Genomic DNA, 14315 nt, shown 5'->3' on the forward strand with positions numbered 1-14315 from the left:
TGTTTCTTTTTTGGGTGTTAACTCTTTTTGGAAGTGTAGAATAACCAGGTGACTTCTGAGTGGCATTGGATAAAAAATTTTAGTAAGCAAGATATTTACATGTTCCTGTTACAGCATATACTAAAAGTTACTTACTTAGACATATTTTTTTTTTTGTGTTACGTTTGCAGAAAAACAACATAAAAAAATAGAAAAAAAGCAAACAAACAAACAAGTAATATGCTTACAATATACAAAGCGTGCTCAGTGCCTATTTTCTTAGTTGTAAAAATTTGGCATACCTTTCTGTAATGCTTTCTATTTTTTTTTTTTTTAGCGTTGTGCAGCACCGGCAGTCACCACTCAGGCTATGGTATATTCATTCTCTTGATTACACCAGTAAAATGTAGTGAAGTTAAAGTACTAGGAACCTTATATATACTATGTGGTGAAGTCCTTTGTGCCATTCTCACAGGATTGCTAAATTGCTAAAAATGTTCATTTGCAGGGCAGCCTCTTTAACACAACTTTCTTTTTTTTATTTTTTTTTGCGTTTTTGAACCTTTTATAGTTTTTCCGTGCTGGAAGCTGGCCACCTAGATGTTTTTTGCATGTCAATGCAGCTTTAGCCGAGGACTCTTTACAATGCCCATGCAAATCACGCTGAACAAGAGCTTGAGAATGCCCTCAGAATGACCCTTTAGTACTACAAGCCCTCAGAATGGGCATGTGTTGATTTCTTCAAAATTCATGTCCAAGCGTATTTATTTCTTTTTTCACAAATAGCTTGTATCACTTGGGTTAAAAAACAATTTAAAAACGAAGTTTAGGGCCAGAAAAAGTTCCTTATGATCTTGTTCCGAGCGCCGTGCTCACACATTTATTCAGGTGCGCACCAAGCTTTTTGCTAGGCTAAAAGCGTCTTCTATTTGACTAAAACTCGATACACTGGTAGCCGATCATCACCATAGCTTTGGAAACCACCCCACCAAACAGACAAACAGTGAGGGCAGGTAGTGATCATGCGCACGCATTAAAGAGCAAGCAGAAACTGAAATTGTGCTCTTTTTCAGTCAGTAGTTAATGTTCCAGATAGCTGTGCACCTGATTTACTCTCTGAGCTGAAAGTAGAGCTTCCAGAATTGTCTTCCAATGGTTCACTGCTATTCTCGTTGAAATCCGCCACCGAAGCAGCCAAATGGCGAGACCTGTACCAGCGCTTGAGAGAGACAGAAAGAAAGGGGGGGGGGGGGGGGAGGAGGAGATGGAAGGAAAGAAAGAAAGGTAGGGAGGTTAATTAGGCGATGCTCAGTAGGCTACCCTACACAGGGGGGAGGAGGAGATGGAAGGAAAGAAAGAAAGGTAGGGAGGTTAATTAGGCGATGCTCAGTAGGCTACCCTACACAGGGGGAGTGAAATAAAGGGAGAAAAAGGAAAGAAATAGCAATAATGATATGATATTTTTACGTGTCCATAGTTCAAGTTAAAGAAACAGAGGGTGCAAACTTATAATTGCTAAGTTAATCTCGAGTTCTTTAAAAACTTCAAGAACGCCTTCACAGCTTTTCTTTGTGATGAGGGTTTTGTCTAAGGCTCCAGAACTTTTTCTTTTGTGAGAGGACTAGAGTTCAAGTGACGGAATTTAGCAGCCAGGCGGGCAAGCTCTCGCTCAAACCGAGGGGAGTCACAAAGTATGTGCCCAATCGTTTCATCACACCCATACTGCTCATGCATTGGATGGCCAGCCATTGCGATGAGATGGGAGTAGGCACTCGTAAACACCACTCCCAGCTACAGGTGGCACAGCAGCGTAGCATCATAGCGGGGGAGGCCAAATGGTATTCACAGTTGAAGTAAGGGGTCGAAGTGATGCGAACGTGACGTCCAGCCTCCAGGTGTAGGCCATGACTGTATAGCGAAATTTTGGGCAGGTAGTGAAAGGTGCCTTGCTGCGTCAGCTCTTGTCTGTGGTACGTGGACAATTTTGGCTGTATCATGAGCCTGTTGAGCAGCGTCGTTATTGAGTCGTTGCCAGCAATGCCACTATGACATGGTAGCCACAGGTATATAACTTTGTGACCCTCTTCGATTGATTGGTGGTGTAGATGTCGTACATCCGCTACAAGCTGTTCATGGTCGCTATGGCTCAAGACAGATTGAAAGCTTGAAAATTTGAGCTTGGCAGGGCATGCAAAACTATTGTTCAGATATGAATGATGGCCTTTAGGGCGGTCTCAAAAAAGTTAATAAATAATATACAAGTTAATTTGGAGCTCTGATGACCCAGTTTTATGCACTCTAAAGTGATGTTTATTATTTTTCCTTCTGTTCTTCACCATTCTCATCATCCTCGTAATCTTCAAACCACCAATATCATCATAAGCAACAGCAGCAGCAACAGTGGCAGCTGCAGGAGTTGAGTTACCACAGGAAAAAAAGCCTGTCCTTTCAAATGATTTTCAACTGGTGCTTCTGTTACCCCCTAACTGTGGGTCATTTTGTTCTATAGCAGACTGCTAGCATAACTACAACACTGGTTATGGGTCTGTAAATAGTTTTAATATTCGATGAATTTATTCTAAATCAAGATGTTCTTAATTTCTTTTTGAATTTTCTGGCTCTTTCTTTAAAGGGCGCAGTATGCACCTTCTCCTAATGTTTACAATGCATCATGGCCTAATTACTCGTTAATAAAAAACAATGAAAGCCTAGATGGTAAATCTGAGACTGCCTTGATACAAAGCATATGTCAAAAATTACAACAAAACAAACTGCATTCAAACCCGTGCATCCATTGCTGTGCTATGCTTTCCACTCCTAAGGTAATATGCTCAAAACAACCGTTTGAGAAAACATGCCTCAAAATTCTTAACTAGCATACATTACGGTGTCTGTATCTTTATTTGGAGCACTTAGAATTTGTTTTTGGGTGAAATATTTCAGTACAAGATAGAATGAGTGTTGTAGATGCCGAAAAGCTAAGTTTTCTAAAATTAACTTTTTTTTTTCGTGATTTTCGCGATCCTATCCCCACATTCCCCGTTCAGTAATGAAACTGCTGTAATTGTGTTAAGATAATAACCGCACAGACACTTCACATAAAAGAGTCACGCAGCACAATGTGGTTGTTATTGTCACTGTATGTCAGCTGATCTAATTCCTTTTTCATGAGCTGTATGTGAGTCTTAAGCCAGAAAACAATACTCACGATTGTCATTAATAACAGCTTTTAGAAGAGATCTTATAAAGCAAAAGTCAATTAGAAAATTTCGCAGTATGGTTTACCATCTAAGATATTGCTCTAAGTCTCATGGTATATATACTTATGCTCTAGGGTTTGCTGTAAAAGTGGTGACATGGGTATTTTATTTGATTACTTTCTAGTCTTATGTTAATGATGGTTTTTCCTTGCTGTGTTGACGCTAGATTAAGGGGACTGCTGGCCGTGGCCTTGTAGTAAGATGGATACAGAACAGTGAACGGAAACAAAATAAATAGGCGTGCCATTGTTTTTGTGCTTGGGGCACCTGATGCTCACACCATAGAACTTCAGGGCCTTTCTTGCATTCTACGGTTGTTTGAATCAGTGTGCTGTTATTGTGCCACCTGGTGTGCTGCAGAGTAATCAAGCACCTTGGTTGTCCGCACGGCTGTGGAGAAGGTCACCGTTCATCGACTGCAGAAACTGTACGCAAGCAGGCCCATGCCTGCCTCCTGCGCTTACACCGTGCGGATGAAGCCCAGTTCCGGAGATTTCTTCGCGAACTTGTGCGGGAACGCTCACTGGCAGAAGTAGTTGACATCTACCATGCATTTATGGGCTTCTGCGCGGAGACTGGATCGCTGCTGTCGCCTATAAGTGAGTGCATAGTTCTCCAAATGTTCAGTACCTCGCATGCGATTTACGTCGTTTCTGCACACAGAATGCTTAAAGCTTTCTTGTTGTCATGAGAACTTGTTTTGCGGGCTGCATGAAAAAGGCAGCTGTGAAGGGGGTGCGTTGCAAGGCATACGCACTGAATTCGACTCTCCAAAAGCAAACGCCACTTGTGTTTTTTGAACAAGTTGGGAGCCGTAATTGAAAACATGCTCGAAAAATTATGCCCTTCGCCGACTGTGAATATCCCTCTGTAGAATGAGCAAACCAACACACTCCCTCAACAGCGCCGTGCATTCGAAGATGTACAGTCGTGAGCAAAAGTGGAGAGACCATGCGCTTTGAGAAAACAACCCGCCAGCTTTTTCTGACAGTGAAATAGTTATTTTTGAGAAATGCATTAGTTACCATGCTTAATATACTTACCTTCTTGCCCAAGTAATCTTCTCTGGCACATCTTTTTATACATCAAAAAAGCAATCGTAGCAAATACCGTGGTCTCTCCACTTTTGCTCACGACTGTACATACCCTCAGGCGATGAGCAATCCATTCGTGCATGGGGGTGCAGCACAGATGTCCGTACAACTCCACCGCGCCTCCGAAGCACCTCGGCTTAACTGCATTCAACATGCCTTTCCTCACAAGTTCGCCGCCGTCTGCAGAAGCCACCGCCACTCACCATCAGTGGTCAGATGCGCACCTCAGCTCTGCACTCAGTAGGCTCTGAAACGTCAAATACCCAGTGTCGACTTGAAATGCGCCCACACAGAGAAGCGTACTGTTATGATCAACTACAGCACTGGTGTCGGCAGCTGATCATAGTCATCGATGCTCCGCTTCAGCGGCAGGGAGGGCAGGAGGCTAGCCATGGCCGAACTCATAAAACGATAGTGTGCCAGAAGAACCGGGTTGTCGTCACTCAGCCGAGGCTTTAGAGAAAGGTTCTGTGCATCCTCGCTGTATCCACTTTCGGGAAAAGCTTGGTATACCAAGCTCGAGAAAACTCTAGTTTTCTCCATTGTTGGAGGAGCGATTCGAGTGGAGGTTGCTTTCTGAAATGAAAAACAGGCCTCCAGGGCCGTTTGGAGTAAGCTTGAGTGAGTGCATATTTATGAATACGGCGGTTAGCATGGCGCCGGCTTTGCTGTGGGTTTCCTGGCGCTCGGCTGCCTGCCCATGTGTCTCGTCTCTTGCTGCTCATTGGTAGACAGTTTGCGCCACGGGCAGTTTTTCAACATTTTACTACGAATAAGGCGTGGTACTCAGCAATACATCTCTGAACTAAATTGACAAGATGTTAAATTGGATTAAAGTTAATAAAGTTAATAATGAAGCACTTAAGTGGCATGATGCTGAAGGGAGGTAAAATCATATATGCATGCTCAAAGTAAACGTGCAAAGCAGTAATTTCATGATTTTGGACCAATATCAGCGAGCTCCGCATTACTTCAAACTTCATAGCATATGAAAACCTTCTAAACAAAATCAAAAAGAGACATGCAAAGGCTACAATGATCAATTGCTTACAAGAGCTTTTTCCCTGATGGTCATTTTGTGGATGATACCTTTCAAATGAGAAAGTATTGGATTCGAAGCCGGGTATTTAGAACCTCGTGAAGTGCTGTCTTTATTAATGTCATGCGAATTGTTGCTGTGCTGCATGCACGCATGAACACACAGGATTAGTTTGGTCAGCCATGCCGAGTTGCTCTGCTGCTTTGGGACCCAATTGTGTATTTTGCCCAACGTTCTTGATGCATTCTTTAAAGAAATGCAAGTTTTGAAACAGTAGGTGTGCTGGATTTTCAGCCCAGAAGAGAACTAGCACGACGAGCAGCCAGGATGGAAGCGTGCACAGTGGGTATGCCAACAATTTTGGAGCCGGTCCAGGTGGGATCTCCGGCAAAGGCATTGAAGGCGTGGTCGTCACGTGCACGTTCAAGGCGCTGGTCACGCGGCTGGCGAAGTGCAGTCGTGAGCTTAAGAACCAAGAGAACATGGTGAGCGCTGAATCCCACCTGTTTTTGCAGTAGCCGCATCTTGATGGCGACAAAGTGCAGAAATATGACTTGTGCTGCGACTTCGGCACTTCTTTAAGAGGACACTGAGCACAACTCCATCCAGATTTTAGTCCTTAATCAAAATTGACCCTCTGCCTCTTTCTGGATGTGTTGTTGTTAGTCTGATAGAGCGGCTGCACAGTGTTGCGGAGGAAAACTCTCCCTCTGCTTGAATTTAACTTCAGCGTGCACACTCAAAAAGAATATGTGGTTGCCACTTGGAAGTGAATAACGATGTAGCCCAGCCTCGGGGATCCACGGCCAAAAATCTGTCGAAATCGGGTGCTATGCCAAAAATGTGTCGATGTACCTCCATTTTACTTAAAAATTGGGTGGTTTTGAAAACAAACATGTTTAATTTTTTCTAGTCTTTTTCTGTCTTACCATGACTCTGCTTTCAGTGGAGGTAGCATCTCCGATGTTTTTTTTTTGTGGTCGAGTTTTATTAAGTGCCTCTTTTGTCATTCATCATATATCGCCAATCACCTATTCTTTTTTTCGGACGCCTAATCTTTCCCTCGGTAACTTAGTCGAACCTTGCCTCAATACGATAAAAAACAGAGAATGTTTTTCGTTACTATGCAGTAATTAATCAGTTGCTCTCGCATTACAGGCCATTATTGGATATAGGCAATAATCAATTAAGGCAAAAGCCTTTAATGGCTCATGCTGTCGTGGACAAAGTGTGTTCCACTTTTGCGGCGTTCTGATTGGCCGAGGCGGGATACGTCCCTGCCATCTGCAATGCCACACTTGAACGCGTGCCAAGGAACGCCACGCAACAGGAGCTATGGTCTCGCACTTGCCTAAGAAAGTGTGATAGATACTGCGCCTTTCCTTTCCTGTAAACCAATTATTATATGTAGCACTGCAACGGATGCCGACAAGAGGCTAACGATGGGAGGCAAACTATAGGACAGAAAGGGTAGGCTTTCGCCATTCTACTCTTAAGAGACTTCTAAGAGACCCTCTAATTTTTTGTTCTCGCTGTCCCCTTAACATTTTATGGCTGAATTAAGCTTGGAGCATCTCACATGGCCGTGGATGTTACTGTGGAAGATGTATATTGGTTTCAGCTGCTCACTTGGCGTATGCACATTGTGGAACCACATTTTTAATGCGTAGCACTACTTGGCTCATGCTTGCTATGTACAGAATGAGTGTGCAGAAAGTGTCCGCCTTGCCTGTGCAGTTTATGTCAAGTATAATGGCATTATGATTAATTATGATTAATGGGATTAATTAATTATGCAGTTAAATTGAGTTTTATGCTCTACAATTCAGTGATATTTTATTTTGAGTATAATTGCACTGAACTAATTGTAGGTCCTAATTAATTATAGCTATTATTTCGTTGTGATTGAAAATTGAACTTTATGCTACAACATTGTCATATATTGTTCGATAGCTTATGTCGAGTATAATTGCACTGGACTAATTACTTGTCTTAATTAGCTCATTGGGATCAAAAACTTACTGATAAACACAGTAACAACAAATTCACTCTTAAGGCCGGGTCCCACTTCTAGCCTGGTGCACCGCCATCTTGGAAACAATGTTTTATCATGCACAGGAGCACAAATGCTAAGTTTGGGAAACAGCGTGGGTAGTGTGAACATACTTGCAGGCTTGATTTGAAATAATGTAATGCACATTTGCACTATAAAGCATGCTATTTTCTCATGTATGCTATACTTCTGCATATTCTTGTGTACGCTATACTAAAAGATGCGCACATAAAAGCGTAGCTCAGGGTTTTTAAGCTCTTCAGGGTCATGATTTTTTAACACTTTCATGCTAATGAGGAGAAGGATGTTATATTTAAGTAAAATATGTGTCACCATAAAATCACAGTATAACTGAGAAGATGGTTTGCTACTGCTTTTTAATTACAGAAATTTTGAAGCTTTATAAACTCCTTTCTACATTATGCAAAACCATTGCTCTTTTCTTGTGGCTGTGCTATACTTGGTTCAAGCCGTTTTCGTAAGCCTGAATTCTGAATTTTTTCGAAAAAGAAATTAGCCGTCTCGTGGTGGTGGAACAGTGTTGGTGGTAATAATAAGGATGAATGAAGAGCAATTAATCTGCAGTTGTAATGTAAATGAGTCTTATAAATGGAAATATGGAAATAATTTTTATGGCCTGATGTGTTCATCTGGCCTCGCTCAGCAGCAAATACTAGCTGCTGATGAGTGATTTGGAGTGATTGAAAGCTAACATATGCATATTGTTTGGAGTCTTTGGTGAGCATTCTGCACAGTGTAGTGATGCTTGCATTCTGTGTTTTTTCTTTCTTTTTAGTCTTTATATTGTGATCTGCGCCAACTGATGAGTTATGTTCACGACAACCATGGGGGCATATTTCGAAGAGTGGCCTTGAGTGGGATGCTTGATTCTGCAGACCGTCCAAACAAAAAGAAGAATTATGTACCAGGGACAAGAATTGTCAGGTACCCAGCTTGACCATTTTAATTCTTGCACCTGCTGTGCAACACTGGAAAAGTTTTAACTAGTAGTAGTTCATATGTTGTCTTAGTTTTATTTTTGACTGTATATTTTATCTTTATTGCTTGGAATTTGTGAGTCTTGCCTGTGAAGAATAGTGCTATAGTGCATATTTCTTCGCTGTAGTGGTGCTTGGACTTTTAAGTCTTGTTTTATGCATTAACTTGAGAACTTGTGTCTTTCTTGCTTCGGTCTCATCTCAGATGCAGACAACCATCATGCAGGTGTTGATCAGGTAAAATTACTGTGATGCAAATGGTTTTCGGTAGTTCTTTTCAGGCCCTACTGATTAGTCAAACCTTCAGTTAATTCGGCATCTTTTTCTCCGGTTCCTTGAAGGCCAAATTAACAGGAATTTACTGTATTCAGCAGCGATATGACAGCTCTTCTCTGTTTCACGTAGGTCCTTTTTGCACAATAAAGTGACACACGGGATCCTGTATAAAACTTGTACTGGATATTTTTGTATTTCTCTGTGCATTTCTAGTTTGATTTAATTTGCAAATACCATATGATTTCTGAAATAAACAAAACAGACGATGTTCGCTCTTCTTTACTTCCTCCCCGCCCGATATTTTATTTTTTTTTTTCATTGATCAGATTGATCAGATATTCAATATTCGATTCCATATTCGATTCCATATTCGAAGGCAATTTTATTCACATGTTCGTATTCGATTCGTATTCGAAAATTTAAATGTTCACACACGCCCGCCAAGAAAAAAAGCTTTTCTTTTTCAGGCATGCCAAGTCCTTGGAGCACGAAGAATTGAAGGATCCATTGTTTTCATCAAATGTTTTCATCATTGATGAAACAGCTGTGGAGAAGAGTAGCCGGAAGTCCTTCTTCAGGAAGAGAGGTGTTAGAAAGGTCCCCAGTGCTCAGGTATGTTTCTGTTACATAAGGTGCCTCATTGCAGTCTCTGTTGGCAGCAACAGCAGTGTCTTTGTGTTTTGAGCAATCTCTGTCCAGTTTCCTTTAGAAAACTATCAACACACAAAAAACGTAGAGTCACATATTGATGATGTTGAGAAGCCATGGATGTAAGCCTCAAAGATGCCCTCTTTGTTCTTTCTTATGAAGCAAGAATTTGATGCGAAGAAAATGATAGTCTTGCAGAATTAATGTCGTTTGAAGCTTACACTGGCTTCAAATGAGAGGAGTTTTATGGAAATGTGAGGAAGGCTGTCTGATTCATTCTTGTAATGTGTGGATATTCAGAAAATAGAGCAGAAAAAAAAGAAGCCACTTTTTTGTGGACATTTTGAGTTTTGGCTTCTTTTCAAATGCTGAAAAATAAGAAAAAAGTACATAGATAACCCTCCCTTTTGAAGGAATCAGATATAGTGGCGCAGAACTCATATGCTACAGATGCGTGTTAACAACTGCCTCTGCAGAGCGTCATGGATGAGAAGGAGGATGTCTCGGCATGCCCAAGCCCAGCGCCAGGACAGACAACGCCCTCGTTTCCTCGTCAGCATCGGGCCCTGACTCCTAGGCTTAGCGTGTCGGAGGGAGACAACATCTCCCTCACTCCTAAGCACAGCAAGGGCTCTAAGTTCGCACTGGGTATGCCCTTTCTTTTCCTGTCACTTTGTGGGCACTGTCTGAGAAAAAAATTGTGCACGCCATTGTGAAAAACATGAACAAACATGTCTATACCTCTGGTCTCTGATGTGTGTTGCCCAGGGGTGTAGCCTAGCCAAGGGGAGTGCTTCGGTGTGAGAAAAAGGCATGTAGCAACAGTGCTGAAGTGAATGTTAACAGATAGGAACAGATGCGTGGTGCTTGAAATTATGTGATCAAACAAGGCAACATCTGCATTTATATTTCAGCAATTCATTAACCTTACTCCTGCACTTTTGTACTCTGAACGCCAAAGCTGAGAAGCAAGGCAGTTTCTTAAAGCTCGTGCACTTAAATTGACATTTTTTTCCAATGCGTTGTGACAAACTTGTACTGTGCTGTCCGTGCAGTGGGTTGGCTGAAAGGTGACAGGAAAGGTGACTCAGGTGAAGAAGAGTATGTGAGTTCACCCGGTGGAGTTGGATTAGACACATCGCCCAACACGACTGAACGCCTCATCCGGCGCTCGAGCGGCATGAACCGCACGCCCAAGATGCCGCCCAAGTCTGCCAGCCACATGAGCCTGACACTGTTGCGTGCTCGTCGCCGCATGGAGGACCAGCTCACCAAGCTGGGTTTTGGCCGTAGCAAAAGCAAGCATGGCAGCTTTGAAGAGCCTCCAGGTGGGCAAACTTTGTGGTTTGCATGGTTTTTAGAAACTGGCTGAAGGAAATATCTAACCATGTAATTCGATTGCTTCGATTTCCTTAACATGACAGTAATAAGAGAAACACTCTAGATAGTCTTTCCTTAAGTGAACTATATAGGAAGCTCTTGAAGTGTTTTTTTGTGTGGAGTGCAGTTTATTCCCGAGTGTGAAGCCAACCAATCACTGTTAAAAACTGGTGATAAAAAATGCACCTTCTTTGCTTTAGATCTGAGCCGGCGAAACTCTTTTGACTTGGACCACAACCAGAGAGATGGCGAGATGCTCATCATGAAAGAGAGCAAACTGGTCAACACCCGCCTGGTCTACGATGGCATGCTTCGGTTTGCCTTCCTGCAAGAGGTTTGCCAGCCTGGCACCGTTCCTGACTCACCTCTGCTGGCAGCAGCACTAGATCTGGCAAGTGTGCAATCTGTTCTTCCTCTTGTGATCTTGAGACTGTTGTTGTTGGCCTCACTTTACTACAATTTTTGGGGCCCTTGGAGCCTTTACATAGTAAATCATGTTGCCACTGTTAACTGGCCTGGTTTATGCTGAATGTGCAGCCCCATTTTTGTTGAACATCTGTGCTAGTCAACAAGTGCTGCTGGAGTATGGAAAGATGCATTGAAGGTGCTTTGAAAGAAGCCTCCGACAATAATGAGAGGTCTAATCATGTTACTGCCACACTATAATCGCAATATCTCAATTAAAATTAAGGTAGAGTGGATTTCTTCATCATCTTCATTAGCGAAACGGGCTACGTAAAAACCGCCGTGAACCTTCGGTCAGCGAGGCTGGCTCCATTGCATGACATTGAACTTTGGCTTTCTCGCATGACAGTCTCGCGTTGAAAACAAGCACGCTAGACTGAAAAGCACTTTCTAGCTTAGTCAACTTTCCACCTTGTTGAGCGGTTTTACAGTGGGTACTCAAAGTTGGCAGCGGACCTTTGTGCGAAACGTGTTCGTGGTAGTGCCATTAGGAGAAGCAACCCATGTAGGGCACAGTGTGCAGTTCGATATGCTGCTGTACAGTGCTATATAGAATATATCGCTGAATGGCAGTTCAGTAAGCGCGAACATTATTGCTATAGTTTTTAATAGGGTTCTCAAGGGGATGCTATATTTTTCAGAGTTCGATATAAGCAGTAATTTTACACATCCAGGTTCGTTATATCCGGGGTAGACTAGATGAATTACAAAGTAAAACCAATTTATTAGGTGGAGCACATGTGAGATGCTTTAAGGCGGAGCGTTGCACAGTCAAATCAAGGATGCTACTTTGTGCTGAAGATGAGGGTCCATACTGAAGCTGGAGGGATCCAGCAAGAAATCGTGGTGCCTCGTCAGTCTTTGCGCAGCACTGATGACTTGAAGTCATCGTTCCGGAGACAAGGGGCCATGGACAGTGACAGCTGGTTGTGCTGGTGTCCTGGAGGCTTTAATGCAGGGACCTTGTTTTGAGGATGGGGTCAGCGTTATCATCCACAAAACAGTAGCACAAACCGGATGGGACTACGTCTGATCGGTAGACTTCAGGAACGAACGTCGATGCCAGCCGGTGGCTGTGAAACACCGTACATGCCTCAGAAGCTCCTTCCTTTGTCCGCGTTGTCGCTCCTGCTTTGCAGCGGGAGCTGCAACTCTTAAGGTATGGGAATCTTCCCGGACAACCAGTGAAACAAGAAGAAATGGTGGTGCGAAGCCATGGCCCATGGGTCTCCCGCGTGTCCTCTGATGACTTGACAACTGCACGTCAGAGGCTGTGCGGCCGGCCTGTTTTGTGGGTTGGGAAGGCTGTATTGAAGGCATTGAAGACTTTATTTTTTGGAGCTGGCCGCCAGCGTTTATCGCAGATTGCTCTCGTAACGTGTTCCGGGTTCCGGCAACGGAGCAGAACAATGTACTCTCGATTGCTCTCGTAACCTGTCCCGGCAACGGAGCAGAACAATGTACTCTCTGCCACCTCACACTGATTGTTACGCTGATTGATGCGCTAAGTTGCTCAGCCTAGCTCTACCAATTTTTAAAAACTTTTGATTCTCTTCTTCCGTTCGAATTTTTGGCTTCATCGTTGTCTTCCAACTGCCTTCGAAAAAGTGCTATTGAAATCTGTCCTTTCTTCCTGCTTCCATTTTCCTTCTGTTCCACGTCTCTTTTCTTTGGCCTGTGTCACAGCACTGGAAGGAGCATTTGCCAATGGGAGCGAATTAAGAGGGAAAACGGGCAAAGTGAACTTGCTGGTGCATAAAGTGGCACAAAGCGGTTCTCTTGTGTGCTAAAAAAGAAAAGAAAAAAAAAATGCAGCATTCCAACGTTTGCATGCTTGCATTGATGCAGTGATGGGAAAGTGATGCAAACTTTTGTAATTGTTAGCAAAGGAACATTATAGTATTGTAGATACCGAAATTTTGGTTGTGAATTGGATACATATAATTAAATTTGGTTGCAAAACAAATCAGTTATTTTTGGTTCATGCTGCAGTAGCATGCTACAGTAATATGCCATGTAGTAGTGCACTTGGCCCGCGAGCATACTGCGATGGCTCTCCGCGGCCATCAGCAGATTGGCTTTATGCAACACTAAACATTACCTAACACATCTTTTTGCCGCATGCTCGCTGTTGAATCTGTCAGGAAATAGCAAGTTAATCGATGTGGCAAGTCTGTCTAGTGAGCACCATTCCGATATGCAGTGATGCTTGGCCGCAAGCCAGATGAACCGGAATTTCGTAATATTTTAGTAAGGTATGAATACATTCAACAGTGAAACTGTGGCGCGATTTGAATTTAATAGCAAATATTGTTCACAAACTATTTGAACCTTTTAATAATCGCACGCTTAAAGCAAATCTTGTTACGATGTTAAGGACTGGAATATTCTTGATAGCAAGACTTTTACAACGAATGGCACTGCTGCTAGAATTGAGGAAATGGCCTGTTATCGTACTATATTGCAGCTCCGGAGTCGGGAGTTGGCCTATGTTCAATACAGGGAAAAGTAAAGGGAAGTTATTACCAATTATTGCTGCTATTTATGCACTAACGCAGATGGCTTCAGTTTTTTGCAGCACTGTTGTTGCAATAATTGTGGTAAATTACTGCTTGCTGCCTGGTTGTGTCGCAAACGTGCAGAAAGCTCCGGTGGTGTCCCGTGCAGCCTTGTTCTTGGAATGCGCCCACTTTGTACATCGGTGCAACAAGGGCCAGTGGCCCACCTGGATGAAGCTGAACCTGCCTGTGTTTCGGCCATCGGGTCCACTGGCCAACCGAGGCACACCCTCAGGCTTGCACCGCACGCACATCCTTCAGCGAGCTGCTGGGAAACTCTTCTTCCACTGGGCTGAGGTAGGCGTTCCTGCATTTTCTTGGTTTTCCTGACTCAGTTGAGCGGGGTAGCTTGACCGGCTTTCAAAGTTGTTATTTTTTTTATGCGCAAGCATTGTATGGCTATGTAGTCATGTTTCGAATGGGTGTGACGTTGGAGCTGTAAAAGAGAAATTAGTTGGTATATGGGAAAAAGAATGGTAGCATTGGATAGAGCATCAAGAAAAGGTATGCAAGTGACAAAATGGTTGATGTGGCTTATTTAGGTAATTAATTAGAGCCTAACTTC

The 14315-nt window shown here is 43.0% G+C and overlaps 1 protein-coding gene across 1 annotated transcript in view; it reads left to right on the forward strand.

Moving 5' to 3' along the window:
- The window catches only part of unc80 (unc80, NALCN channel complex subunit), a 156761-nt gene that overhangs the window by 42942 nt on the left and 99504 nt on the right, over positions 1 to 14315 (forward strand). Inside the window, exons 14-21 of the mRNA XM_084595224.1 lie at positions 3600 to 3838; positions 5667 to 5857; positions 8222 to 8370; positions 9167 to 9311; positions 9824 to 9995; positions 10403 to 10675; positions 10928 to 11118; positions 13835 to 14047. Coding sequence (XP_084451350.1) covers positions 3600 to 3838; positions 5667 to 5857; positions 8222 to 8370; positions 9167 to 9311; positions 9824 to 9995; positions 10403 to 10675; positions 10928 to 11118; positions 13835 to 14047 — 1573 coding nt within the window. The remainder of the gene's footprint in view (positions 1 to 3599; positions 3839 to 5666; positions 5858 to 8221; positions 8371 to 9166; positions 9312 to 9823; positions 9996 to 10402; positions 10676 to 10927; positions 11119 to 13834; positions 14048 to 14315) is intronic.

The sequence above is a fragment of the Amblyomma maculatum genome, chromosome 2 (genome assembly GCF_055883805.1).
Source record: "Amblyomma maculatum isolate TAMU_Amacu chromosome 2, ASM5588380v1, whole genome shotgun sequence".
Lineage (NCBI taxonomy): Eukaryota > Metazoa > Arthropoda > Arachnida > Ixodida > Ixodidae > Amblyomma > Amblyomma maculatum.